This window comes from Elephas maximus, chromosome 24, assembly GCF_024166365.1.
Source record: "Elephas maximus indicus isolate mEleMax1 chromosome 24, mEleMax1 primary haplotype, whole genome shotgun sequence".
In the NCBI taxonomy this organism is placed as follows: domain Eukaryota; kingdom Metazoa; phylum Chordata; class Mammalia; order Proboscidea; family Elephantidae; genus Elephas; species Elephas maximus.
The window spans coordinates 28,918,959-28,945,882 of NC_064842.1; the positions used below are offsets into that span (position 1 = coordinate 28,918,959).

At 39.0% G+C, this 26,924-nt stretch overlaps 1 protein-coding gene across 2 annotated transcripts in view; it reads right to left on the bottom strand.

Moving 5' to 3' along the window:
- The window catches only part of TBCE (tubulin folding cofactor E), a 61,289-nt gene extending 34,857 nt beyond the window's left edge, over positions 1-26,432 (bottom strand). Inside the window, exons 1-3 of one of the 2 annotated variants that reach the window (XM_049868681.1) lie at positions 26,354-26,432; positions 4,056-4,183; positions 675-759 (exon numbers count right to left, since the gene is read on the bottom strand). In XM_049868681.1, coding sequence (XP_049724638.1) covers positions 675-759; positions 4,056-4,155 — 185 coding nt within the window. In that variant the 5' untranslated portion in view covers positions 4,156-4,183; positions 26,354-26,432. Of the gene's footprint in view, positions 1-674; positions 760-4,055; positions 4,184-23,082; positions 23,104-26,353 lie in introns of those variants that run through there. The other variant, XM_049868682.1, reaches the window with a different exon arrangement.
- Between the last annotated feature and the right edge of the window lie 492 nt (positions 26,433-26,924).

Consider the following 26,924-nt stretch of genomic DNA (forward strand, 5'->3'; position numbering starts at 1 on the left):
CAGAACTAAATGTTGCCCAGTCCTGTACCATCCTCACAATTGCTGCTATGTTTGAGTCTACTGTTGCAGCGACTGTGTCAGTACATCTCATCGAGGGTCTTTCTCTTTTTCAATGACGCTCTACTTTACCAAGCGTGATATCCTCCTCCCGGGGCTGGTCCTTCCTGATAACATGTCCAAAGTAAGTGAGACGAAGTCTCGCCATCCTCGCTTCTAAGAAGCGTTCTGGCTATACATTTTCCCAGACAGATTTGTTCATTCTTCTGGCAATCCATGATATAGTCAGTAATTTTCAACAATACCATAATTCAAATGCATCAGTCTTCTCTCAGCTTCCTTGTCTAGCTTGTGCATGCACATGAGGCAATTGAAAATATCATGGCGTGGGTAGGTGCATCTTAGTCCTCAAAGTGACATCTTTGCTTTTTAACATTTTAAAAAGGCCTTTTTTTTTTTTTGGCTGATCTCCCCAGTGCAGATTTGTCCATAAATATCTCAAAACGGAATTTTCTTAAGTGAACACAATGCCCATTTCAATGAAATGAAAAGTAATTTATAAGAAAATACTATGTATTTCAGTATGCAAATGCTCAGGCATATCTCCATCCCCTTTTATTCAACTATTAAACATTATCTTGACTAAATAACCATGCCAATTCATAACGAAAAATTACCTGCATTTAAAATACACAGTCCCTTCGTGGCTCCCATCATGCTTTCCTCTCTCGGGGTTGTCCCATTCTACTCCTAACCAGAGTCCTAGCATAACAAAAAAAACCAAATGAGCAATAAATAGTGATACAGGTAATGCTTCCATTTTCCTGCAAGCAAATACAATTTACTATGGATACCTTATCACATTGACACCAATGGGGGACAAGAAACTGTCTTTTGGGAAGGACAACTTTACCTTACTTCAATCAGCAAATGGAATAGTATGTTTGGTTCAAAAGGCTAAGAAAAAAACCCAAATGCAGAAAAAAGATGGCTAAAGTTTACTGAATACTTGCTAAATGCCAGAAACTTTTCCTGCAATTATCTAATGTAATACCCATGACCACCACTTCATCTATGTAAAGAAGGTATTATTATTTTACCACTTGCTAGATTAATACACAAGTGTTTCAGTCCTAGACTTGTAATCTACTTTTTATAAAATTAAAAATATATATATATATATTTTTTTTATTAAACATAGGTAAAATAACTTGACCAAAATCACACATGCTCAAATCCAGGTCATTCTAATCTAGAAGTGAAGTCATATGCATCATACTATGCTATTTATAACTCATACCTTTTATTTGTATACCCTCTTACAGTTTTAAAGCATTTTCTTTATCATCTAACCTCTACTCTACCCATATATTAAGTACCCACTATGTTTTTGTTTTTGTTTTTTTTTATGTATAGTACTGAAGACACTGGTTAAAAACAAGGCTCCAGGAATTGATGAAATACCAATTGAGATACTTCAACAAATGGATACAACACTGGCAGTGCTTACTCATGTCAAGAAATTTGGAAAAAAAAAAGGTAAAAAAGAAGTTTGGAAAGATAGCTACCTGGCCAACCAAGTGAAGAGATCCATATTCATTCCCATTTCAAAAAAAAGGCAATATAACAGAATGTGGAGATTATCAAACAATATCATTAACACCACAAGCTAGCAAAATTTTGCTGAAGATAATTCAAAAAAAGCCTGCAGCTATATCTCTACAGGGAACTGCCAAAAGTTCAAGCCAGGTTCAGGTAAGGATGTAGAAGAGGGATATAATGCTAATGTCAGATGGATCTTGTTCAAAACAAATACGTTTACTTGTGTTTCACTGACTATGTGAAGCCATTCAGCTTTGTGGATCACAACAAATTATGGATGACATTATGAACAGTGGGAATTCTAGAACACTTAATTGTACTCTACTCACATGGAACCTTTACGTGGATCAAGAGGCTGTCATTCGAAAAGAACAAAGGGATACTGCATACTTTAAAACTGGAGAAAGTGTGTGGCAGAGTTGTATCCTTTCACCTTACACATTTAACCTATAGGCTGAACAAATAATCTGAGAAGCTGGGCTATATGAAGAAGAATGCGAATATTTACAACAACAACAGAAAGAGTAGAATGTCTGCTTCCAGCATTATGCTCTTTTAAGATCTGCCTATATGGGATCAAACAGACAACAACTACTTGAAAGGTTAGATGGGAATGTTAGGGGGCAGTAAATTAATATTAATGGGGTACAACTCAGAAAAGGAAGGTGAGAATGGCTGCACAACTCAAGGAACATAATTGATGTCAATGAATTGTACGTGTAAGACTGTTGAGTTGGTATATGTTTTGCTGTGTATATTCTCAGCAACAACCAAAAATAATTTTTTTAAAAGTAAAAAACAAAACGAGACTAAATGGGCATACCAGCCCAAGAGGAAGGAAGAGAAGGCAGGAGAGGACAGGAAAGCTGGTAATGGGGAAACCAAGGACAAGAAAGGGAGAATGTTGACATGTTATAGGTTTGGCAAGCAATGTCACAAAAGAATATATGTATTAATTGTTTAATGAGAAACTAGTTTACACTGAAAATCCTCCTCTAAAGTACAATAAAAAAAAAATTTTTTTAAGTAAACAACTAGAAATTAATGTCTAAAACTAGGGAATGAGCAAACAAACTATATACTATATACAGTATGGTTATGTAGTATGTAGTTTCATACATACGTGACAGTTAAAGTAATGTGTCAACTTGGCTAGGTCATGATTTTTTGCAGTTTGGTGGGTATCATGTAATCATCCTTCATTCTGAGATCTGATGTCAGCAGCCAATCAGTAGAAAGAGAAGTCTCCTTGGGGATGTGGTTTTTATCCAATACATATGGATACTCTGACAAAGCTCACCCTGTCTTGATCCTGTATCCAACTTGTCATTCTCTGATCTCCAGTTCTTGGGATGTGAACCAGCAGCCTGCTGTCTGATCTGCAGATTTTGGAATTCACTAGCTTCCGCAGCCCCACGAGCCAGCAGTCTATCATCTGACCTGCTGATTTTGGGTTCGTCAGACCCTGCAACCATGTGACCCAGGAGAAGTCTCCAGCCTGACATCTGATCCATGAATTTGCGATTTGCCAGCCTCCACAACTGTGTGAACCATTTCCCTGAATTAAATCTCTCTATATATTCATATACATGTACACATTTCACTGGTTTTGCTGAGAACCCAGCCTAAGACAATAACCATTAAGAAATTTAAATAAATTTATGCTATATAAACACAGGAAAGTATATACCAAATAATGTCAAGTGAAAAAAGTAACATAAAAATATGTATTATCAATTTAAATTACATTACTCCAACTCAAGACAACCTGCTGTGTGTCACAGTAGAACTTTGCTACACACAATTTTTAATGGCTGATTTTTAAGAAGCAGATTACCAGGCCTTTCTTCCAAGGCACCTCTGGATAGACACAAACTGCCAATCTTTCAGTTAGCAGCTGAGAGCTTAATGATTTGCGCTGCTCAGGGCCTCCTACATACATAATGGATTAATCCTAAAAGAAATATCAAAAAATGGGACTGATTTTTCAGGTTTAAGTTTACAAGAATTCAAGATGTGTTGCTGTTGTTCTGGAAACCCTGGTGGCGTAGTGGTTAAGGACCACGGCTGCTAACCAAAGGGTCAGCAGTTCGAATCCACCAGGCACTTCTTGGAAACTCTACGGGGCAGTTCTACTCTGTCCTTTAGGACTCGACAGCTGTGGGTTTGGATTTGGTTTTTTTGCTATTGTTTAAAGATATTTTAAAGTTGATTTCATATAAAGCAGCAACACTAAGTTAATCAGTTTACAATTAAACAAAACCATAGATACCACAAGACACTACCATCCGAATCAGGTAACTGCATATAGAAGATATCTATAAACTAGTTGTTAGTTTTCTCAAAACTGGTGTTAAAAAAAGCACTGTTGAGAACTCAATACAGAAACAACTGCATAAAAATAAATATATGTATATACACACTCACACACATACACACATAAAATCACAAGTTACCTGCTGTAGGAGGGACAACACCAGAAAAACGCACTGTTGCATATTCTCCATTAACTTCAACTCTTCGACCAATGACATCTAATGTCAAAGTGTCACTCATAATACAGCCAGGAACCAAAATTTAAGATCTAGGAAGAAAATTACAACATTAACAAGAACTTAATAAAATCAGTTTACGAGACTTTTAACTTCATGCAGAGATTCACAAGGACAATGCCTGTGACCAATTTACCCTTTTTACATTTTGGTGAAGGGAAGGACCTAATGTTTATGTACCAAAACTTCATAATTTAGTTTTATTTTACTATCTAACTATATTTTAATAATCTCGTATTTTTTAAATCTTCTCGAACTCCAGTTAGCTCACATCACCTGACTTGTCTATTCTGCCACTTACTGAAGTGAATGGGAAGGAAAGGAGAATAGAAGGGACAGGAATAGGGTTCACAGGGCCAAGACGGCACAGTTGGCAGATGCTTCCTGTGGTCCTTCTTACAACAAACCCCCCCCCCCCAAAAAAAAACAAGTGCATCGATTATATATGACAATCTAGGAGCGCTGAACATCAAAGGCAATGTTGAGGCATCGGACCGAGCGGCAGAGTGTGGGAGGGGTGGCTCAGCAGCAGCAAGGAGGTGCCAGACCTGGCCTGGTAGGAACTGGCACCCTGGAGGCCGGATCAGCTGCATGCAGTGGTGCTCAGAACACGTTTTCCACACTGGGAGAAACCCTCCAGAACCAGTGAGAAGTGGCGCTCAATCAACAAAAGATATGTATATGCGTCTAACCTACCGTGCAGATCAAAAAACACCCCTTTGGGAAAAACCTCTCTCCCATTTATCTGTCCCCTCCCTACTCTGTACTGGGTCCGGGCTGGCTTCAGAGATTGCTGCTTCCCCTGGGCTGGAAGTAGGACCCATCTCCTGACCTGAGCCATTCTCCTGGCCTTGGAGAGGGAACAAATTAACAAACAGGAAAAAATAACCTGCCAGCTCCCCTAGGCCCAGAATGCAGGGCAGGCACAGCTCCTTTGCCTAGACACAGGCATAATGGGTCCATGGACTTTGAATGTCTTTCGTCCCTGCACAGACCTGTGTGGGCCCATTTCAAGAGCATAGGCCCTCATTAGCACAGTACAACAGGGATATACCTGAAGCTTAACTTGAACTGTATCAGCTATATGGTGGACTGGCATGTTCATGACATTTGACACAGCTCTGCCCACTAAGCAGGGTCCTCACCAACCCATATCAGGGGCCTGAGGACTGACGGCCCCACCAATGCCACCTAGCCACCCACGACAGGTGACCAAGAATAAGTGGTGCCTCCCAGTCCTTCCAGCCAAGAGCATTGGATGCCCATAGTCTGGCTGCAAAACTCACCCACCTATGCACCCTAGAGAACAGAGACATGCTTTTCTCCCAGCCACTGAGGGGCAGCTGTCAGCCCCCCTTGCTCAGCACGTGACCCCCAGCTGCAGCCAGATACCTGTGCCTACACCAATCACCCCTGCCCATCTCGGACTGTAGGTGAGAGCCTGCACCACATACTTGGTGACCGACTACCTGAACACCTGAGCTGAATCCATACAAGAAATGTTAACGGACTCCTGGGCTCACATACCTAGTAACATATCTAACCACCTGGTAACAGAACGTGAGAGCTTCAAAGGCACCAATCATCAAACTAGCTCACACGAGCAGCCTATTTTGGCATATCAAAACAAAATAAGAAACTAGGATATAGTAAGCAAACATAAAATAAATAATAACTTATTATGATGGCTCAGAGACAAGTCAATATCAAATCACAATAAACAGGCAGACCATGATGGTTTAAGCAAGCTCACAAAACAAAAAATCAAGAAACATTCCAGAGGAAGAGAATTTCTTGGAATTACTGGAGACAGAATATAAAAGATTAATATACAGAACTCTTCAAGAGATCAGGAAGGAGATCAGACAAAACGCAGAACAAGCCAAGAACACACACAGACAAAGCAATAGAGGAACTTAAGAAGATTATAGAAGAGCATACTGATAAATTTAACAGGCTGCAAGAATTCATAGAGAGACAGCAAACAGAAATCCAGAAGATTAACAACAAAATCTCAGAATTAGACAACTCAGTAAAAAGTCACATAAGCAAAACTGAGGCAATGGATGTCAGAATTAGTGGGACCGAACATAAAACACTTGACACCAACTTATTTGAGGAAAAATCATATAAAACAATTTTTAAAAATGAAGAAAACCTAAGAATCGTGTGGGACTCTATCAAGAACAATAACCTACGAGTGATTGGAGTACCAGAACAGAAGGGATAACAGAAAATACAGAGAAAATTGTTCAAGATTTACTGGCAGAAAACCTCACTGGTATCGTGAAATATGAGAAGATATCTATCCAAGATGCTCATCAAACCCCACACAAGGCAGACCCCAAAAGAAAGTCACCAAGACATACTACAATCAAATATGCCAAAACCAAAGACTTTTGAGAAGCTAAGCATAAACAAGAGAGAATTTTAAGAGCAGCTAGAGATAAACAAAAAATCATCTACAAAGAAGAGTCAGTAAAACTGAGCTTGGACTACAGCAGAAACCAAGCAGGCAAGGAGGAAATGGGATGATGTATACAAAGTCTTGAAGGAAAAAAATTGCCAGCCAAGAATTATATATCCAGCAAAACTGACTCTCAAATATGATGGTAAAATTAGGACATTTCCAGATGAACAGATACTTAGAGAATTTGCAAAAACCAAATCAAAATTACAAGAACTACTAAAGGAAGTCCTCTGGTTAGAAAATCAGTAACATCAGATAACAATCCAAGACTAGAACACAAGACAGAGCAACCAGATATCACCCCACATAGGAAAGTCACAAAAATAAACCAAAGCTAAAACACTGAAAATAGGAAGAGACATCAATATGTAAAATAAGACAGCATTAAAACAAAAAAGAAGGACTAAAAAATGTAGTCATAGAACTTTCATCCAGAGAGAAAGTCAAGGCAATATAAAGAAATAAAAGACTGGTTTAAACGTAGAAAAGTAGGGGTAAATATTAACGTAACCACAAAGGAAACTAACAATCCTACACATCAAAATGAAAAACATAAAGACTCAGCAAATTAAAATCAACATCAGTGGAAAAGATGGAAAGAAAATATATAAAGAAAAACAGCTCGGCACAGAAAATTAAGTGGAACAAAGAAACTGTCAACACACTCAGAAAAAGACATCAAAATGACAGCACTAAACTCATACCTATCAATAAATTATGCTGAATGTAAATGGAATAAATGCACCAATAAAGAGACAGAGAGTGGTAAAATGGATTAAAAAAAACACAAACCATCTATATACTGCCTACGAGAGACACACCTTAGACTTAAAGACAAGAACTAAAACTCAAGGAATGGAAAAAAATATATCAAGCAAACAACACTCAAAAAAGAGCAGGAGTGGTAATACTAATCTCTGACAAAATAGACTTTAAAGTAAAATACACCACAAAGAATAAGGACACTATATAATGATTAAAGGGACAATATACCAAGAGGATATAACCATATTAAATATTTATGCACCCAACGACCGGACACCAACATACAAAAAACAAACTTTAACAGCATTGAAAAGAGAGACAGACAGCTCCACAATAATAGTAAGAGACTTCAACACACCACATTCGGTGAAGGACAGAACGTCCACAAAGATGCTCAATAAAGACATGAAAATCTAAATGCCACAATCAACCAACTTGACCTCATAGACATATATAAAACACTCCACCCAACAACAGTCAGGTATACTCTCTTTTCCAACGTATAGGGAACATTCTCACATATTAGGCCACAAAGCAAGCCTTAACAGAATCAAACGCATTGAAATGTATTTCAAAACATCTTTTCTGACCATAAAGCCATAAAAGTAGAAATCAGTAATATAAAAGGCAAGGGAAAAAAATCAAACACATGGAAACTGAACAACACCTTGCTCAAAAACTACTGTGTTATAGAAGAAATTAAGAATGGAATAGAGAAATTCACAGAATCAAATGAGAATGAAAACACATCCTACCAGAATCTTTGGAACACAGCAAAAGCAGTGCTCAAAACTGAGCTAAACCAAAAGCAAATAAGTTTCCTGAATACAAAAAACCACTTCAAAGGCCAGGGGAGCAGGGACGGGAGTCTGGGGACCATGGTTTCAGGGGACATCTAAATCAATTGCCATAACAAAATGTATTAAGAAAACATTCTGCATCCCACTTTGCTGAGTGGCATCTGGGGTCTTAAACGCCAGCAAGCGGCAATCTAAGATGAATCAATTGGTCTCAACTCACCTGGAGCAAAGGAGAATTAAGAACACCAAAGACACACAGTAAATATGACCTCAAGAGACAAAAAGGGGCACATAAGCCAGAGACTCCATCAGCCTGTGACTGTAAGAACTAGATGGTGCCCAGCTATCACCGATCACTGTCCCTGACAGGAAACACAACAGAGAATCCCTGATGGAGCAGGAGAACAGTGGGATGCAGACCTCACATTCTCACAAAAAGACCAGACTTAATAATAGTCTAAGACTGGAGTGATCCCAGAGGTCATGGCCCCTAGGCCCTTGGTTAGCCCAAGACTAGAACCATTCCTGAAGCCACTCTTCAGATGGGGATTGGATTTGACTGTAAGACAGAAAATGCACTAGTGAGGAGTCAGCTTCTTGGCTCAAGTAGATACATGAGACTATGTGGGCAGCTCCTGTCTAGAGGCGAGATGAGAAGGCAGAGGGGGACAGGAGCTGGTTGAATGGACACGGGGAATACATGCTGGAGGGGAGTGTGCTGTCACATTAGTGGGTGAGCAGCTAGGGTTACATAGCAAGGTGTGTATAAGTTTTTGTATGAGAGACTGACTTGATTTGTAAACTTTCACTTAAAGCAGAAAAAAAATTAAAAAAAAGAAAGCAGTGCTCAGAGGTCAGTTTATAGCAATAAATGCACACATCCAAAATGAAGAAAAGACCAAAACAAAACATTAACCCTACAATACGAACAAATAAACATACTACCCACCTCAGCTAACACAAACAGAGGTAGAACAACTAAACAAACCTATAACAAAAGAAGACATTAAAAAGGTAATTAAAAAACTCCCAACAAAAACAGGCCCTGGCTCTGACAGCTTCACTGGAGAATTCTACCAAGTTTTCAGAGAAGAGTTAATACCACTACTAGTAAAGCTATTTCAGAGCAGAGCGAAGGATGGAATACTCCCAAACTCATTCTATGAAGCCAGAATTTCCTGATACCAAAGCCAGGTAAAGACACCACAAAAAAAGAAAATTACAGACCTATATCCTTCACCAAAATGAACGCAAAAATTCTCAACAAAATTCTAGCCAATAGAATTCAACAACATATCAAAATAATAATTCACCATGACCACGTGGGATTGGTACCAGGTATGCAGGGATGGTTCAAATTTAGAAAAACAATCGATGTAATCTATCACATAAATAAAACAAAAGAGCCAAATGATCTCATCAATTGATGCAGAAAAGGCATTTGACAAAGTCCAACACCCATCCATGATAAAAATTCTCAGCAAAACAGGAATAGAAGGGAAATTCCACAACATAATAAAGGCCATTTATAAAGACTCTCTGTTAGCCCACGACTAAAACCATTCCCGAAGACAACTCTTCAGACAAAGAATAGACTGGATTATAAGACATGATACTTGTGAGGAGTATGCTTCTTAGCACAAGTAGATACCTGAGACTAAATGCGCAGCTCCTGTGCGGAGGCAAGATGAGAAGGCAGAAAGGGACAGGAGCTGTTTGAATGGACACAGGAAATCCAGCGTGAAAAGGAGGAGTGTGCTGTTACATTACAGGGAAAGCAACCAGGGTCACATGACAATGTGTGTAAACATTTTTGTATGAGAAACTAACTTGAACTGTAAACTTTCACTTAAAGCACAATGAAAAAAGAAAGAAAAAAAAAGGAACGGAAATAAAAGTGATAGAGAAAAGGAAAAAGACGGGCAATATGGGCATTGTTCTCTCCTGAGGAAGGATTTATGGAAAAACATAAATCCATAGATAAAGGAAGCAACACATAAAATGAACAATAAAGTAAAATTTTAACTCTAGTGAAAACAAAGAATCCTGAAAATAAAGAAAACGTCTTAAAATGAACTAGAGAGAAAAGGTATCTAAATAGGAATGACAACTACATTCAATTCCCCTGTCACAGAGGACTGAAGAACATGTTAAATGACACAACCAGTATGTGGTCAGCCAAATTCCAAACTCTGGGAAACCACAGAATAAACAAGTCAGTTTCTCCAGCAAATTAAATGCAAACAGAAAGAAGAACAAAAAGGTTAAAAGAAACTTAAGAGACAAGTCAACAGAAGACAACATGTGGACTTCGTGTGGATTCTAATTGAAAAAACTGTAAATAATTTTTTAAAAATTACAAGAAATAAACTTTCACTTAAGACACAATAAAAATTATAAAAAAACAAAAAAATTTTAAGAAATTTGAAAAATTTGAACACTAACAGGATATTTAATGATATTAAAGAATAACTTAATTTTTTAGTCATGGTAATAGTACTACGATTATGATTTTTAAAGCCCTTATCTTTTGGAAATATATTTACAGATTTTTTTTTAATTATATATTAGATGCATCATTCTAGTGGCAGTGTGGAGGATATACTGAAGTAAGAGGCAGAGTAAGCAGTTAGGAAAATAATCCAGGTGAAATAAGAGCCTGAGCCAAAGCAATGGCTTCCATCCATTCATTCAACACATATTAATTGAGCACCTATGACATGCTACTACGATGGGAGGCCTTACACAGCTGTAAACCACACATGTATGAGCTCTGCCTCAGAAGCTTACAGTCCAGTGGCAGTTAGAACTAAGAGAAAGGGATGAATTTTAGAGAAAGTTAAGAGCTAGAATCAACAGGATTTAGTGATTAATTGGATAGAAGTAATTAAAAAAATACAAAACTAGAAAGATGTTCAATTTTCTTATTCAGGTAGATGGTGGTGCCAAACACTGAAATGAGTAACAAAAGGGGAGGTTTAAGTTTGAGTTGCCTACAGAATGTCATGATGGAGATGGGTGTTCAGCTCAAAAGGCATCTTTGAACTAGAAGTGTGTATTTGGGAGTTATCAGCATACAGTTTATAACTGATACTATAAGAGTGGATGAAATCAAGAGGAAAGAAAAGAGTATCAGTGAGAAAATCCTGGCGAAATATAATATTTAAAAGGGAGAGGGACGAAATCCGCAAGGAGTTGGAGGAGAAAAATTCCTGAGGAGGAGGATTTGGAAGCAGAAAAACTAAGAAGGAAAAAAAAAAAACCTTAGAAACCAAGAGGGTAGAGTTTAAAGAAAAAATGGAGCAACAGTATCAGAGGTTACAGAGAGACCCTATAAGAAAAGGGCTTACCTTGAGTTTTTTGCTAGCACAAATATGGTTTCTAGCCATACCCTCATTTTTGTCTAAAGAAAACTCAGTTTCTACTATAATCCAGCTCAATGATTTTAAATGACTAAAAGTTACAAGACTATTGAACAAAGTACTTTTCTGTTTTAACAATATTCCCATATGTGTACAATATAAGAAAACCATACACTGTCATTGATATCTTACTGATTACTCATAAACCCCATTAATATATGGATACCTAAGGCCTGTAGTATTCTTCTCTACCTTTATGTCATCTTTCCTTAAGGAGTGACAGACATTTCCTGTATTACTGGAGTTCTTCTTTCTTATGTCACATTTGACCTGTTGTTTCCACATTACAAAATCCGAGCATTTTTATTTATTTATTTTTATCTCCTATCATATTTCAGTATTGGGTCCTCTCAATCAGGTCCACCAGTCTCTTGTTAAAAACATTACTCCAATTCTTTTTAGAAGGATCTTATTTCAAAATAAGGCTAAATTTTGTCTGTTTAAATATGGTGGACAGGGTGCCGGGAAGGGGCTAGGATCTAGATCTAAACCTGCCTGGTAGAAGTGAAAAGCAAAAGAGAAATCATCCCCAAGCCTAAACTTGGTGAGAAAGGTCAAAATAGTTTAGATGATTTATGGTTAAGATCTCCAGGCTAGTAGGTCCAGGCATGGGGAATCATGTTTTAGTAAGCTCAGATATAGATAGAGGGCAGCAGCTTAGAGTTCTGGCCAACAGGCGGGGCCCTACTAACAAGCTTGTGTTCAGATGCAGATTTCTAGTCACTGAGAAACTAACAAGATCCATGTACATATAACTCCATTCTACAAGGCGTACTAGATAGAATTTTGGTTCCATGAACTAGAATGTAGGGGTGTTACCTAAGCCTAGAAACTCACAGCCAAGTCCTCCGATCAGTCTGAAGCTCTGGCTGGTGCTCAACACTAGGGTACAAGCAGATCAAGTTAACAGTAGGAATGACTTGGTGAGAGGAGCCAAGACAGTGGTCAACTGGTGAGTAGGGAAATCAGGTTGCCCAACAGCAGAAACTAGGAAGCCATTCTCATTATTACTTTAACATTTACAGGCAATTCATGAATTATAAAAGTTCCTTCACATGCTTGATCCTATTTGATCTTTAGTAACAATTCTTTTCATCTTCACCTACATTCTATACCCGTAGGACCAATTGGATCATTAGGCATAAGGCATCCAAGGTAAGTGATCAATTGGCTTCACAGCAAGTCAACATTTTTGATGTACCTGTCTAGTCACTTAATTCTTCTGCTAACTTGTTCCTTGATACTGCAATCCTCTGTGAAGATCCAGAAACTGTATCCCTTTCTTGCTGACCTACGTCTGGATCCAAAGCCTTTACTCCCTTCCTCTGGCCAGTCGCCCAATGGGTCTCTGTTTCCTACTGTAAGAGCTAATCGATGCTAGTTACTGGCCCACCCAGTTGCTACTACCACCACTTTGATCACTCAAGGTTCCCTCCCTCCCCACTTTAGTGTACAATCAAACTGTCCTTTAGTGAGCTGCTCACCTAGTGGGTTTTTCTCTAATTGCCTGCACTGGGCTCTCTTCTAATCATTTGATTCTCACTGTTGTTTGGTTGGCATCATCTAGGTGCTGACTAAGCCTTGGTTCAAGATGGAGTGCCCTTTATTCAAATACACATGCTCACTAATGAAAATAGTCCATTTAGTTGTGGGGTGACTCTACTTGTTGTCTTTAAAAAGAAATGAAACCTACTTCCTTATCATTTCCACCTACAAATCTTAATACTGCCCTCTGCAGCTACAGAAAATCAATCTATTCCCTTTTCTGGCTGATGTTTAAATATCTGAAGGTCCCTGTCATGTCACTGTTCTTTCTCTCCCCTCTTCTCCCAAAACTCTTCACATTCCCAGCTCCTTAAACCATCCTCATGTAAATTCCAAATTCTCCCCATAATTCATTTACCAATTCCCTTCCTTAAAACTCCCTATCTTAAAATATGATATCTACACATGAAAACCATATTCAAATGTGACCTGCTCTGAGCAGGAGTACAATAGTCTAAATACCACTCTTCTAATAACATAGCCCAACATTACATTCACTTTCCTCCTTTTCATGGGAAAGACAGTTGCTTACTATTAAGACAAACGCCAAAGCCATTTTTTAGTTACTACCACTTTCTGATCATAAAACTGTTTAAATTTCACTATAATTATCTTATCCTAAAAAATGATTTTTACTACGTGCCCTTTCAATTTTCCTCAACATGTAAACAATTTTATTACAATTTAAAAAATAATTTCTGTTCTACTTCATTATCTCTTCCTACTGGCAACACTTTTATTAGGATCTTATATATACTTCCAAATATATTTTATGCAAACACAAGCAAATATATTTTCCCTTTCTTACCACAAATAGCATACTACATATGTGGTTCAATTCCTTACGTTTTCACTCAGTAATATAGCCTAGAGATTTGTCCACAACCATGTCAAGAGTTTTTTGTTTTTATGGTTGCATAGTATTTGCACAAATATATCATAATTTATCCAGTCCTCAAACAGATGGACTTTTAGGTCACTCTCAGGTTTTTGCTGGTGTAAACACTGCATGAATTAAGTTTGTGTATTTCTCTCTACAGTGGTGCAAAAATGTCTCTGGGAAACATTCCCAAAACAGGGTTGCTGAGTCAAAGGGTACATGCACTTTTCATTTTGATAACTAATGCCCTTTACACTGCCTTACCAATTTACAGTTCCACCAGCAGTGTGTAAGTCCCTGTATCCTCACAACCTTGCCTTTATAAGGTTTTGGTTACTAAAACATGGTATCTCATTTTCCTTTTATGACGGAAGCTGAGCATCTATTCATTTGTATTTCCTCTTCTGTGAATTATATGTTCACATGATTTGCCCATTGTTCTATCTGTTTATTGATCTTTTTCTTATCAATTTATTTTTAAAATCTAAACTGTTTTCTATTTGGTCTTAACTATGAGACAACTACATAATTATTCAAATAAAATTATTTTAAATTTAATTTCCAGTATTTTAGATTTTGTAGAGGTTTGATTTGCCTTAGCTCTTTGATTCTGGGATACAGAACCATAAAATAATGGTATTTCTTCCCCATTTTTCAAAACGCACTTTCCTAATGTAATTAAGAGCTATGGCTGCTAACCAAAAGGTTGGCAGTTCAAGTCCACCAGTTGCTCCTTGGAAACCCTATGAGGCAGTTCTACTCTGTCCTAGTGGGTCACTAGGAGTCAGCATCGACTCGAGGGCAACTGGTTTGGTTTTTTTTAATGCCCAAGGTAGCAGTTTGATTATATTTAACATTTTACTCATTTGGGGAAAAAAATCTCAAAAATAGGGACGTTTCTTTTCCCACGGTACTTAAGGCTCTCTCACTTCACCTATACTTCTTCCTTGTTGATGAGAATTCAAACCGAGGGAATCTTGCCTCTGCTTACTTTCAAGCAATTTACAAAATCAACAAAACAATTATCAGGTCCTTGAGAAATAGTATAAACTGAGAAGAACACACTCTTTTGTGGTTGCGAGGAGGGGAGGGAGGGAGGGTGGGAGAGGGTTTTTTACTGATTAATTAGTAGATAAGAACTGCTTTAGGTGAAGGGAAGGACAATACTCAATACATGGAAGGTCAGCTCAACTGGACTGGACTGGACCAAAAGCAAAGAAGTTTCCAGGATAAAATGAATACTTCAAAGGTCAGCGGAGCAAGGGCAGGGGTTTGGGGACTATGGCTTAAGGGGACTTCTAAGTCAATTGGCAAAATAATTCTATTATGAAAACATTCTGCATCCCACTTTGAAATGTGGTGTCTGGGGTCTTAAATGCTAACAAGCGGCCATTTAAGATGCATCAATTGGTCTCAACCCACCTGGAGCAAAGGAGAATGAAGAACACCAAGGTCACACGACAACTAAGAGCCCAAGAGACAGAAAGGGCCACATGAACTAGAGACTTACATCATCCTGAGACCAGAAGAACTAGATGGTGCCCAGCTACAACCGATGACTGCCCTGACAGGGAGCACAACAGAGAACCCCTGAGGGAGCAGGAGATCAGTGGGATGCAGATCCCAAATTCTCACAAAAAGACCATACTTAATGGTCTGACTGAGACTAGAGGAATCCCGGCGGTCATGGTCCCCAAACCTTCTGTTGGCCCAGGACAGGAACCATTTCCGAAGACAATTCAGCAGACATGAAAGGGACTGGACAGTGGGTAGGAGAGAGATGCTGATGAAGAGTGAGTTAATGATATCAGGTGGACACTTGAGACTGTGTTGGCTTCTCCTGTCTGGAGGGGGGATGGGAGGATAGAGAGAGTGGGAAGCTGGCAAAATTGTCACGAAAGGAGAGACTGGAAGGGCTGACTCATTAGGGGGAGAGCAAGTGGGAGAACGGAATAAGGTGTATATAAACTTATATGTGACAGTCTGACTTGATTTGTAAACGTTCACTTGAAGCTCAATAAAAGTTAGTAAAAAAAAAAAAGAAGAAAACAAATTACCACCATCCCATCCCACCAGTGCCTCCACCCCAACCCCCAACTGGCAGACACCAAAAAGTTCAGGTGGAGAGTCAGGACCCCTTCTAATAGTGGCTAATGGAGCTGCCATCAGGCATTTTCACTTTGTGATAGAGCACTGCCTCATACTCTCCCTGAAGCAAGATTTGACAGCACTGGGACAGAAGAAAATTTGAGAGCCCTGGAAATCTGGAAGGGATGAAAAAGTAAGGCATAGGCCATCAAGGGGATAAAAGGGAATCAAGAAAAAAAGCCAGTGAAGGGGAGGGAGTTCCAAAGACAAACTTTGCTAGCTTCATAATTTTGCCAAGAGTTGGTTTACATATATTGCAAAAAGAAGTACGTGTAATAACAAACAAAAATTTTATAATAAAACAAGTTGAGCAACGTTCTCTCGGACTGACACTAGGAATAAAAAAATGAATGTTATTCCATATTGCAATCCACACAAAATAGTTCAAAAATTATATTTTAATATAAAAAAAAATTGGTACAACTAGCCAAGAAGATGGATATCTCAAAATTGTTGCTATAGCTAATGGCATCTCAAGATCTCTGTTGTCATTTCTTAAACTGTATCTCAGTCCCAATTCACACACCACCTTCAGCAACATTAAAGAAATTAGAGCCACCGGTAAAAAAAAAAAAAAAAATTATCAGGTCTTTGTCGTTGGAAAAAATGGGCCTCCTAGCAGAATTTAAGAGTTGAAATCTTCCATCACAACTCTATCTTATTTTTGTGCCGGTTTTATAATCCGCTATGAGCCAAGAGCCAGCCTATTCTCCTTCTTACCAAATGATATGTAGCATAATCTACAGAGATCTTCTATTTCTTATTCCTTTTATTCTCACTTACTTGCTTTCCACTCTCATACCACTACTGTACTCTCAGCTCCAAACAAGTATATATATTCCTGATCCACATTACTCATCTCTCACGTATTATACTAGATTGTTTTGAACAAAGACATGTATTACCAATCCAATGATGAGCCTTTTCCAGGCAAGTGCAGTGATATTCATGGCAATGCACATATCTTCCTGAAATGAAAGGACACTCAAGACCACAAGTTCAATTCCTGTGCTTTTGCACAGTATCTCTTTCTGAAATCTTTTAGGTATCTCTTTCACTACTTTTGTTATCTCACTATCATACTTTGTTCTCAATAGCATCCAATTCCATAGTTTCACAAGCAATTTTTTCCTTCTTTATAAAATTTTAGTATCCATTCTTCTCAATCATGTTTTCTTGACTCCTGCTGAAAACTGTTTTTCCCAATTCCTATCAGAAGCAGAATACTTTAGAACGAGTACTTCCCATTCCCAGGAAGACCAGGAATGAAGGGATGGTTCAGGACCTGGGTTATTATATATACTTATTAGGAATAAAAGACAAGAGGGCATATATCTTACTAGTTAAGTCATGACCTCCAGACTGGAAGGAGGGCAAGGTCAATAGCTGCATCAAGGCATTCAAGAAAACATAGATGGCTCCCCGCAAAAAGTAGAAAGGGCACAATGATGGTTAGTTCAAGGAGGTTTTTCTCAGAAACCCAAAGGCTGCTTCTAGGAAGCCTGGTTAAAGAAAGTGCAGATCATGAGACTAGGCCTCAGGGATAGGGCTCTGGGCCTTGAGAAGGGGAACTAACAAGAGCGGAACAGGATTTCATTATCAAGAATTAAGGGAGGGGTTTTTTTACCTTAAGTCTATGGACCCTGAAGGTATTTTCTCCATGAAGAGTCTCACTAATCTCTCACTGAAGTTTAGCATTTCTTAAATTATGAACATAGAAGAAAAAAACTCCCAGTTGCATCAGCAGCACCTGTGACTCTGACATCATTAGAAAGCACATATATTTTTATATCACATTACAGCTGTTGTAGCTATCTCAAAATACACTTTACATTCATCACTAGTTCAAAATTACTCTTAGACCTGCCATTAGATCGTTATTTAAAGTTTTAATAAAGAAACATGCATACTGTATTACAATTAAAAAATATTTTTATAACTATTTCGCATAACTAGTTTCCTTTGAAATCCTACGTATTTTATTTTTTTATACTTAAAAACATTATTTTACCTGGTACTGGTACAACAACAGGCACATAGACCAATGGAACAGAATTGAGAACCCAGATATAAATCCATCCATGTATGAGCAGCTGATATTTGACAAAGGACCAGTGTCAGTTAATTGGGGAAAAGAAAGTCTTTTTAACAAATGGTGCTGACATAACTGGATATCCATTTGCAAAAAAATGAAACAGGACCCATACCTCACACCATGCACAAAAACTAACTCCAAGTGGATCAAAGACCTAAACATAAAGACTAAAACTATAAAGATCATGGAAGAAAAAATAGGGACAACCTTAGGAGCCCTAATACAAGGCATAAACAGAATACAAAACATTACCAAAAATGACGAAGAGAAACCCGATCACTGGGAGCTCCTAAAAATCAAACACCTATGCTCATCTAAAGACTTCACCAAAAGAGTAAAAAGACCACCTACAGACTGGGAAAGAATTTTCAGCTATGACATCTCCGACCAGCGCCTGATCTCTAAAATCTACATGATTCTGTCAAAACTCAACCACAAAAAGACAAACAACCCAATCAAGAAGTGGGCAAAGGAGATGAACACACACTTCACTAAAGAAGATATTCAGGCAGCTAACAGATACATGAGAAAATGCTCTCGATCATTAGCCATTAGAGAAATGTAAATTAAAACTACAATGAGATTCCATCTCACTCCAACAAGGCTGGCATTAATCCAAAAAACACAAAACAATAAATGTTGGAGAGGCTGTGGAGAGATTGGAACTCTTATACACTGCTGGTGGGAATGGAAAATGGTACAACCACTTTGGAAATCTGTCTGGCATTATCTTAAACAGTTAGAAATAGAACTACCATACAACCCAGAAATCCCACTCCTCGGAATATACCCTAGAGAAATAAGAGCCTTCACACAAACAGATATATGCACACCCATGTTTACTGCAGCTCTGTTTACAATAGCAAAAAGCTGGAAGCAACCAAGGTGTCCATCAACGGATGAATGGGTAAATAAATTGTGGTATATTCACACAATGGAATACTACACATCGATAAAGAACAGTGATGAATCTGTGAAACATTTCATAACATGGAGAAACCTGGAAGGCATTATGCTGAGCAAAATTAGTCAGAGGCAAAAGGACAAATATTGTATAAGACCACTATTATAAGATCTTGAGAAATAGTAAAAACTGAGAAGAACACATACTTTTGCGGTTACGAGGGGGGGAGGGAGGGAGGGAGGGAGAGGGTTTTTTATTGATTAATTAGTAGATAAGAACTGCTTTAGGTGAAGGGAAAGACAACACTAATACATGGAAGGTCAGCTCAATTGGACTGGACCAAAAGCAAAGAAGTTTCCAGGATAAAATGAATGCTTCAAAGGTCAGCGGAGCAAGGGCGGAGGTTTGGGGACCATGGTTTAAGGGGACTTCTAAGTCAATTGGCAAAATAATTCTATTATGAAAACATTCTGCATCCCACTTTGAAATGTGGCGTCTGGGGTCTTAAATGCTAACAAGCGGCCATTTAAGATGCATCAATTGGTCTCAACCCACCTGGAGCAAAGGAGAATGAAGAACACCAAGGTCACACGACAACTAAGAGCCCAAGAGACAGAAAGGGCCACATGATCTAGAGACCTACATCATCCTGAGACCAGAAGAACTAGTTGGTGCCCAGCCACAATCGATGACTGCCCTGACAGGGAGCACAACAGAGAACCCCTGAGGGAGCAGGAGATCAGTGGGATGCAGATCCCAAATTCTCATAAAAAGACCATACTTAATGGTCTGACTGAGACTAGAGGAATCCCGGCAGCCATGGTCCCCAGACCTTCTGTTGGCACAGGACAGGAACCATTTCCGAAGACAACTCAGCAGACATGAAAGGGACCGGACAGTGGGTGGGAGAGAGATGCTGATGAAGAGTGAGCTAATGATATCAGGTGGACACTTGAGATTGTGTTGGCATCTCCTGTCTGGAGGGGGGATGGGAGGATAGAGTGGGAAGCTGGCAAAATTGTCACAAAAGGAGAGACTGGAAGGGCTGACTCATTATGGGGAGAGCAAGTGGGAGTACGGAGTAAGATGTATGTAAACTTATATGTGAAAGACTGACTTGATTTGTAAACGTTCACTTGAAGCTCAATAAAAGTTAACAAAAAAAAAAAAAACATTATTTTATGAAGGCGTTCACAGGCTTCCAACTGCTACAGGGGTCTTTATCCTAACTAAAGAATCAATTACAGAAACTGGAGGACACGAGAGGAATTCAGTGGTGAGTCTCCAGCATCAACAAATCATTGAAACTAAATTATATACCACTTTACAAAGTGCTTTTATTTTCCTTATCTCGTGTGCACAATATTATTTCAAAACTTTTAACAATTTCTTTGTAACGGTGCTGTTTTTTAAGAGTAGAAAAATCTTAACTTCGGAAAGTCACCTTGAACAAAGAGCAAGAGTTCCAGCTACCAGCTACACTGATCAAACGGTTCTTAACTGTTTTCTGCCTTCACACTATACATGTACACGATATACACAATGAGCACACAGTATACACCCAGTAAGCATTTGTTCAATAAATGTATAAATACTTTTGATTACTCACATTGATTTTCAGCTGCCTACTTGTTGCCATCTCAGATTAAAGTCTGAATCAGACAATGGAGAATATTAATTTTTTCTTTTTGGGGAGCCAGCATATCTCCCTTTTGTGAAGTGTACCTTCCCTGCCTGCTGAGGCTGTAACTCACCACCACAGAAGTGGACACCTGGCTGAAGATGGCCAATCGGATGGCTCATCATCACCTTCATTTCCTTGTATACACCAACTGATCCATGTATGAAGATCTAACCCAAGCAGAGCCAATCTTTTAGGAAATGACATGGACTCTTCAAGAAAAGCTCAATCTCTTTGCTGAGATCTTACAATGAAAGGACCACTTAAACCTGGAGTAGTCGAGAGGTACCTTTGCCACTATGTGGAGGGAAAAAATCTTGCCTGAAAGTAAAGACAAAGGAAAGCAGAGCTGAGGCAGAAAAGAGAAATTCCTAATGATGTCATTTTAACTCGAGATCAAGCTATGCCTAAAGCACTGGATTATCCCAGTTAAAAAACAAACCCGTTGCCGTTGAGTCAGTTCTGACTCATACTTAAATCAAAAACTAAATTCTTTCTTCTGTATATGCCAGTTTCAGCTGAGCTTCTTTCTCCTGCAATGAAAGAATCCTGAAAAATACTAACAATTTAGGTAATATTTGCTCCCATTTAGTGTTATGTGGACATCTTGTTGAAAATGCTGAGAAGCCTTACAACATAGGAATAAGAGAGCAGGGCGTGCAGCCAGTCTGCTCAACAGAAAGTCCACCTCTACCACTACATGGTAGCTATGGGACATTGGATAATTTATCTTGTGTCTCAGCTTCCTCATCTGTAAAATGTAAGTACTATCAGCACCTACTTCAGAGAGCTGTTGTGGGAGTTAATGAGAAATATATAGAGGGCAGTCAATAAATGTCAGCCATTAATAGTAATTATTAATATTAATATTAGAGAATATTAACATTAATATTACAGGTTCTATACTTAAAGGAAACCCTGGTGGTGTAATGGTTAAGTGCTATGGCTACTAACCAAAGGGTTGGCAGTTCGAATCTACCAGGCGCTCCTTGGAAACCCCATGGGGCAGTTCTACCCTGTCCTATAGGGTCGCTATGAGTCGGAATCGACTCGACAGCACTGGGCACTGGGTATATTTAAAGGAAAATATTCCATAAATCCAAAAATATATGCTACACGTTCAGAGTAACAGTAGCTGACGTGAGAAGTTTAATCATAGTAAGCCTACTGCTCACAGTAGGTATGGATTCCAGTATGAATTACGTTTTCTATATTCTTTAGCCAAGAGATCCAAAAAGATGTCTGATTCACAACAGGAAAGCTGTAAACACTGGCACTTCATTAATTAATATTAAAATAAAGATTTTTCAATATGGAATCTATTATCTAAAGTTATTTTCCTAAGTCTTTCCCTGATGTTTATTTAAAATTGTATCAAAATAACTGGAATGAAGTGAGTACATTCATACACTGACTTCGTATCATCAAATAGAAAAATCAACATCAATGGGAAATACATTTAAGTTAGAATTAGGAGTTCTAGGCAGAAATCTGGAGCCCTAGTGGCGAAGTGGTTAAGAGCCGGGCTGCTAACCGAAAGGTTGGCACTTCAAATCCACCAGCCACTCCTTGGAAACCCTGTGGAGCAATTCTACTCTGTCCCATAGGGTTACTATAAGTCAGAATCAACTCGACAACACTGGGTACAATGAATAGGCAATAATCCCGACTCAGCCACTAACAAGCTCTGAGTCCTTAGACACCCTAACCTTTCTGTCATGGTAAAGAACATAAGGAAGTAGAACACGTGTTCTTAAAAGGAACTTACAGTCTAACTGTGAAAGGTAACTAGTAGCAAAAAATTAAGACCTAAAATTATGAATGCAAGCATCAAGTTCAGTGCGGGGGAGGGTTAAAAGAGGGGGAAAAAAAGAGGGAAGGCTTCATGTGGAAGCCATGGTTAGGCTGTTAGGAATGGGCAGCTTATAAATAAACTAAAAGAGCTTTCCAAATACAGGTAGTCCTTGACTTATGACAGGGTTCTGATTCAGCAACTCCATCATAAGTCTGTTCTGATGTAAGCCAAATACCTCTTTAAGTTTTCATTATTATTGCCTTTTACTATCAGTATCTTTATAAATCCGATCTTTGAACACCTGAGTGAACATCTGAGAGTAACATCAGCAAATTACAGGCTGCAACACTGTATATAGTACATATTACTAACAATAAGATGTACCAAAAAAAGAACAGAAACAGTCATAAGTGTGATTCCTCCTACCTCAAATGTGGTTACATCAGGGACTACCTGTAGGGAAATGTAAGAGGGTTTCCATCAACTTGGAGGTTCAGTTGGGAAACTAAATAAACAAACAGGGAAATAGCTTTAAACATTAAAGGGAAAAAATGTCATTTTGCTTTTTAATTGCCACCCAAAAAGAACCAATTTCCAGCTATTTAGCCCAATTTTAAACAAATCTGTTTGTTGTCCTTTTATTCACTTCATGCCCAAGGTCAAGGCCTGTATCTAAGTTGTACCTAATATTCACAGTACTGAATTATCTCACATCGTGTTTAGTAGCTCCTCCAAAAAGCGTTAGGCAGATCTGCAGAGGCTATAGCATGTCTTCTGTCTACAACCAATGACCTAAATCTACATCAAACCCAGTTTTTATGACAAAACTGTAAGAAAGAGAATAAAAGTTAAAAGATGATGCTATAAGTTTGTGCCCTTTTCTACACATATTTAAATACCAGCAGGTCTTTCAAAAGTGTATCCCCCTTTCTGGTAGTCCCTAACTCCTTTCTGGATATTATTCATTTCACACTTAATTTATCTCCTCACATTGTTTTCTACCTGTATCTCCTGTACATATTGGTAGCAAGATGCTGAGGTAGAAAAGCATCATATACTTCTATAAATCTTGAAGTGCTAAATGCTTGATATTCTATTAAAATGTATGTTGAGTTGACTTAAACAAAGGAAAAAATCAAAACCACCAGAAAATAGTAACAACTGCTAGTTTTATTGTTGAACAATCACATACTATAGAAATAAGTAATGAGATGATCAAGGAAGCCTCTATAAAATCACCAGCTTAAAGGTAAAATATATGCACTGTGCTGCAGGGTTAAGACTCCGATCAGAACCAATTAAGTAAGCACTGTAAAATTAAAAGGTTAACCACTATAAGAACAGAAATAAGAGGATATAGAGTAACACAGTTTCCGAACAAGTAGAAAGGGAAAAGAATCAACAAAAAAGCAAACTTTTAAAAACATTTTTAAAGAGCAAGAAGGGAGGAAAAGGAAAAAAAAAAAAAAATCATAGAAAGTGTAAGATGGTAGAAAATGCCAAAAAAAATTCATTCAACTTTATAGCCAAAAAGCAAACTTGTTGCAGTCGATTCATTCCAACTTATAGCGGCTCTATTACAAAAAAAAAAAAAAAAACCCACTGCTATAGAGTCATTCCGACTCATAGCAACTCTATAGGACAGAGTACAACTGCCCCACAGGGTTTCCAAAGAGCAGCTGGTGGATTCGAACTGCCAACCTTCTGGTTAACAGCTGTAGCTCACTGTACTTCTTAACCACCGCGCTACCAGGGCTCCTTAATTTACCTTACAGAATGCATACTAAACGCCAGACACTGTTTTAGGCACTGGGGACAGCTTCTGTCCTAGTGGAGGAAACATAATAAACCAGATAAATGAATAAATTACATAGCATGTCAAATGTTAAATAAGCACAATATTGAGTGCAATGTATCTAAGGATAAAAGGAGAGTCAGAGAAGCCTAAGAAGGTACTATTCAAAGACAAGGGAGTTAGGCATTAAAATATAGGGGAGAGCCTTCCAGGAACCAAACCAAAACACACTGCTGAGGAGTCAATTCTGAGTCATAGCGACACCACAGTGTTGGAAACAAGGCTATAAATCTCTACGGAAGCAGATTGCCACATCTTTCTCCCGATGAGCTACATGCTGGTGGTTCTGAACCGCCAACCTTTTCGTTAGCAGTGGATTGCTTTTAACCACTGCACCACCAGGACTCCTTCCAAGAACCAAAAAAAACCCCAAACCCGTTCCTGTGGAGTCGAATCCGACTCACAGCAATCCTATAGGCCAGAGTAGAACTGCCCCATAGAGTTTCCAAGGGCCGTCTGGTTGATTCCAACTGCCAACCTTTTGGTTACAGCAGCTATAGCACTTAACCACCACACCACTGGGGTTTCCCTTCCATGAAGAGCAAGTGCAAATATCCCGAGGCTAGAATGTGCTTGAAGAAGCCATCTGGTAGAGCAAACAGGAGATTAATAAAATGAGAGCAGAGGTGAAGCAGGGCCAGATCATTTTTTGAGGGAAAATGACTGATTTACACTTTTGGAGGATCACTCTGGAAGCTGTGCTTCAAAAAAGACTGAAAGATGAAAAAGGAGAAAAGCAGAGAGAGGCTAGTTATAAGCAGTTACTACAAAAACTCAGGACAGAGGAATGTAACTCGGAAAAGTGAAGGGAATGAGAAGTATTTCCGAGTCTAGAAACTGTATTTTAAAGGTGGGGTCCACATGTGCAGTGTTAAGAGATCAGTCAGCAATTACTCCAAAGGTTTGGTCTTAACAACTATCTCAGTAGGGACAATGGATGTGAATATAATCATTCTCCTCCCAATCAAGAGGCAGAGATTATCAGCTTGGATTAAAAAAAAAAAAAAAAAATCCCCAGCTATACACTATTCAAAACAAGCACATAGAAATTATGAGGGTACATTTATAAACGTTAACAGTGAAAAAATGAAGTTATGAGACAGATATCAAAAGACAGCCACCATGACTGTATTAATGTCAGACAAGAGAGATGCCCTTCCGTATCTCAATCTCGACAAGCTCTGTATTTCGCTAACAGTTTGGCATCTGCTAACTCTGTCTCCCCGACTGCACTGGTCCCTTGGGAGGTACCACGGATGTCTCCCTGTCATTTGGATCCACCCACATAACATCAGACCAATGCCCTGTCGGTAGAAAACACTACGGAAAATTTTTATTTTAAATGTTCTCCACCTACTTAACATTATTGCTCTTTCATCAAATTATTGTTCTTAATTTAATAATACAAGCTATTAAAATTAACTGATTTGGGGAGAATGGAATATTCATCCAAAAAAAATCTAAGACGACATTAAATAAAGTCGTTGGTCGCCTTCGCCAATTCCACCTCCGGTAAAAACATTTAAAGCCTCTTCCAAAGTGACACAGCTAGACCCCGTGAGCAGCTTTAGGAAGAAACGAAAACGTTTGGCTTCTCCTAAACAGGGTTTTTCCATGAGGCGCCGGGCGGCTCTAGCAACCCCGCCCCCCGCCCACGCCCCGGGCCCGCACATGCGTACTCCCTTCCGTCAGGCACTGCAGCCGGGATCAGGCAACATCCGGCTCCGGCAACCTGAGGTTTTAGAAAACAAAAAAGACAAAGTGCGCTCCAGGGTGAGGCACCGCCCAGGGGCTAGACAAATACGCGGGGCTACCTCAGCTCTCAGATGCTCGCAAGCTCACCTGCTCCGGGTGGCCCGGTGGTCTGAGAAACCAAACCTCACGCGCGCTGTTCCGCAGCAAAGCTTCCGGCTCTGCCCGGAAGTGCTTCTTTAGGAACATGGCAATTCCCGCCTCCGGAGCGTGAGCAATGGGCGGCTACTGCTTGGATGTTAATCTCAGTGACGATTGGTAGTTCGAGGCTAGGTCTGACCAACCAAACCCAGCAAGGGCTTTTGCTGCCTAAGGAGGCCCCAGAAACCTGGGATGATAGACCAACCCAGTGAAGGCGCAGTTTGCGTGCTACCACGGAAGCCAGTCAAAAGTGCTGTATTAGATTTAGTAGCATGTTTATTAAGAGTTTCCCACGCAGGGAACAACTGAGTAATAAGATAAGGGTAGCAGCTAAAGCTGTTCTGTATAGCCAAACACCTCATAGATTTGGTTCCTTGATTTGGAGGCTTAGGGTCATAGTTTCATGGGACACCCAGTTAATTGGCCTAAAAGTGTGTGTTGCTTCTGTTCTACTTCAGGTTTCTGCATAGTGACTGGGGTTTTAAAAGCTTCCAAGCAGCCATTATGAGCCATAACAATT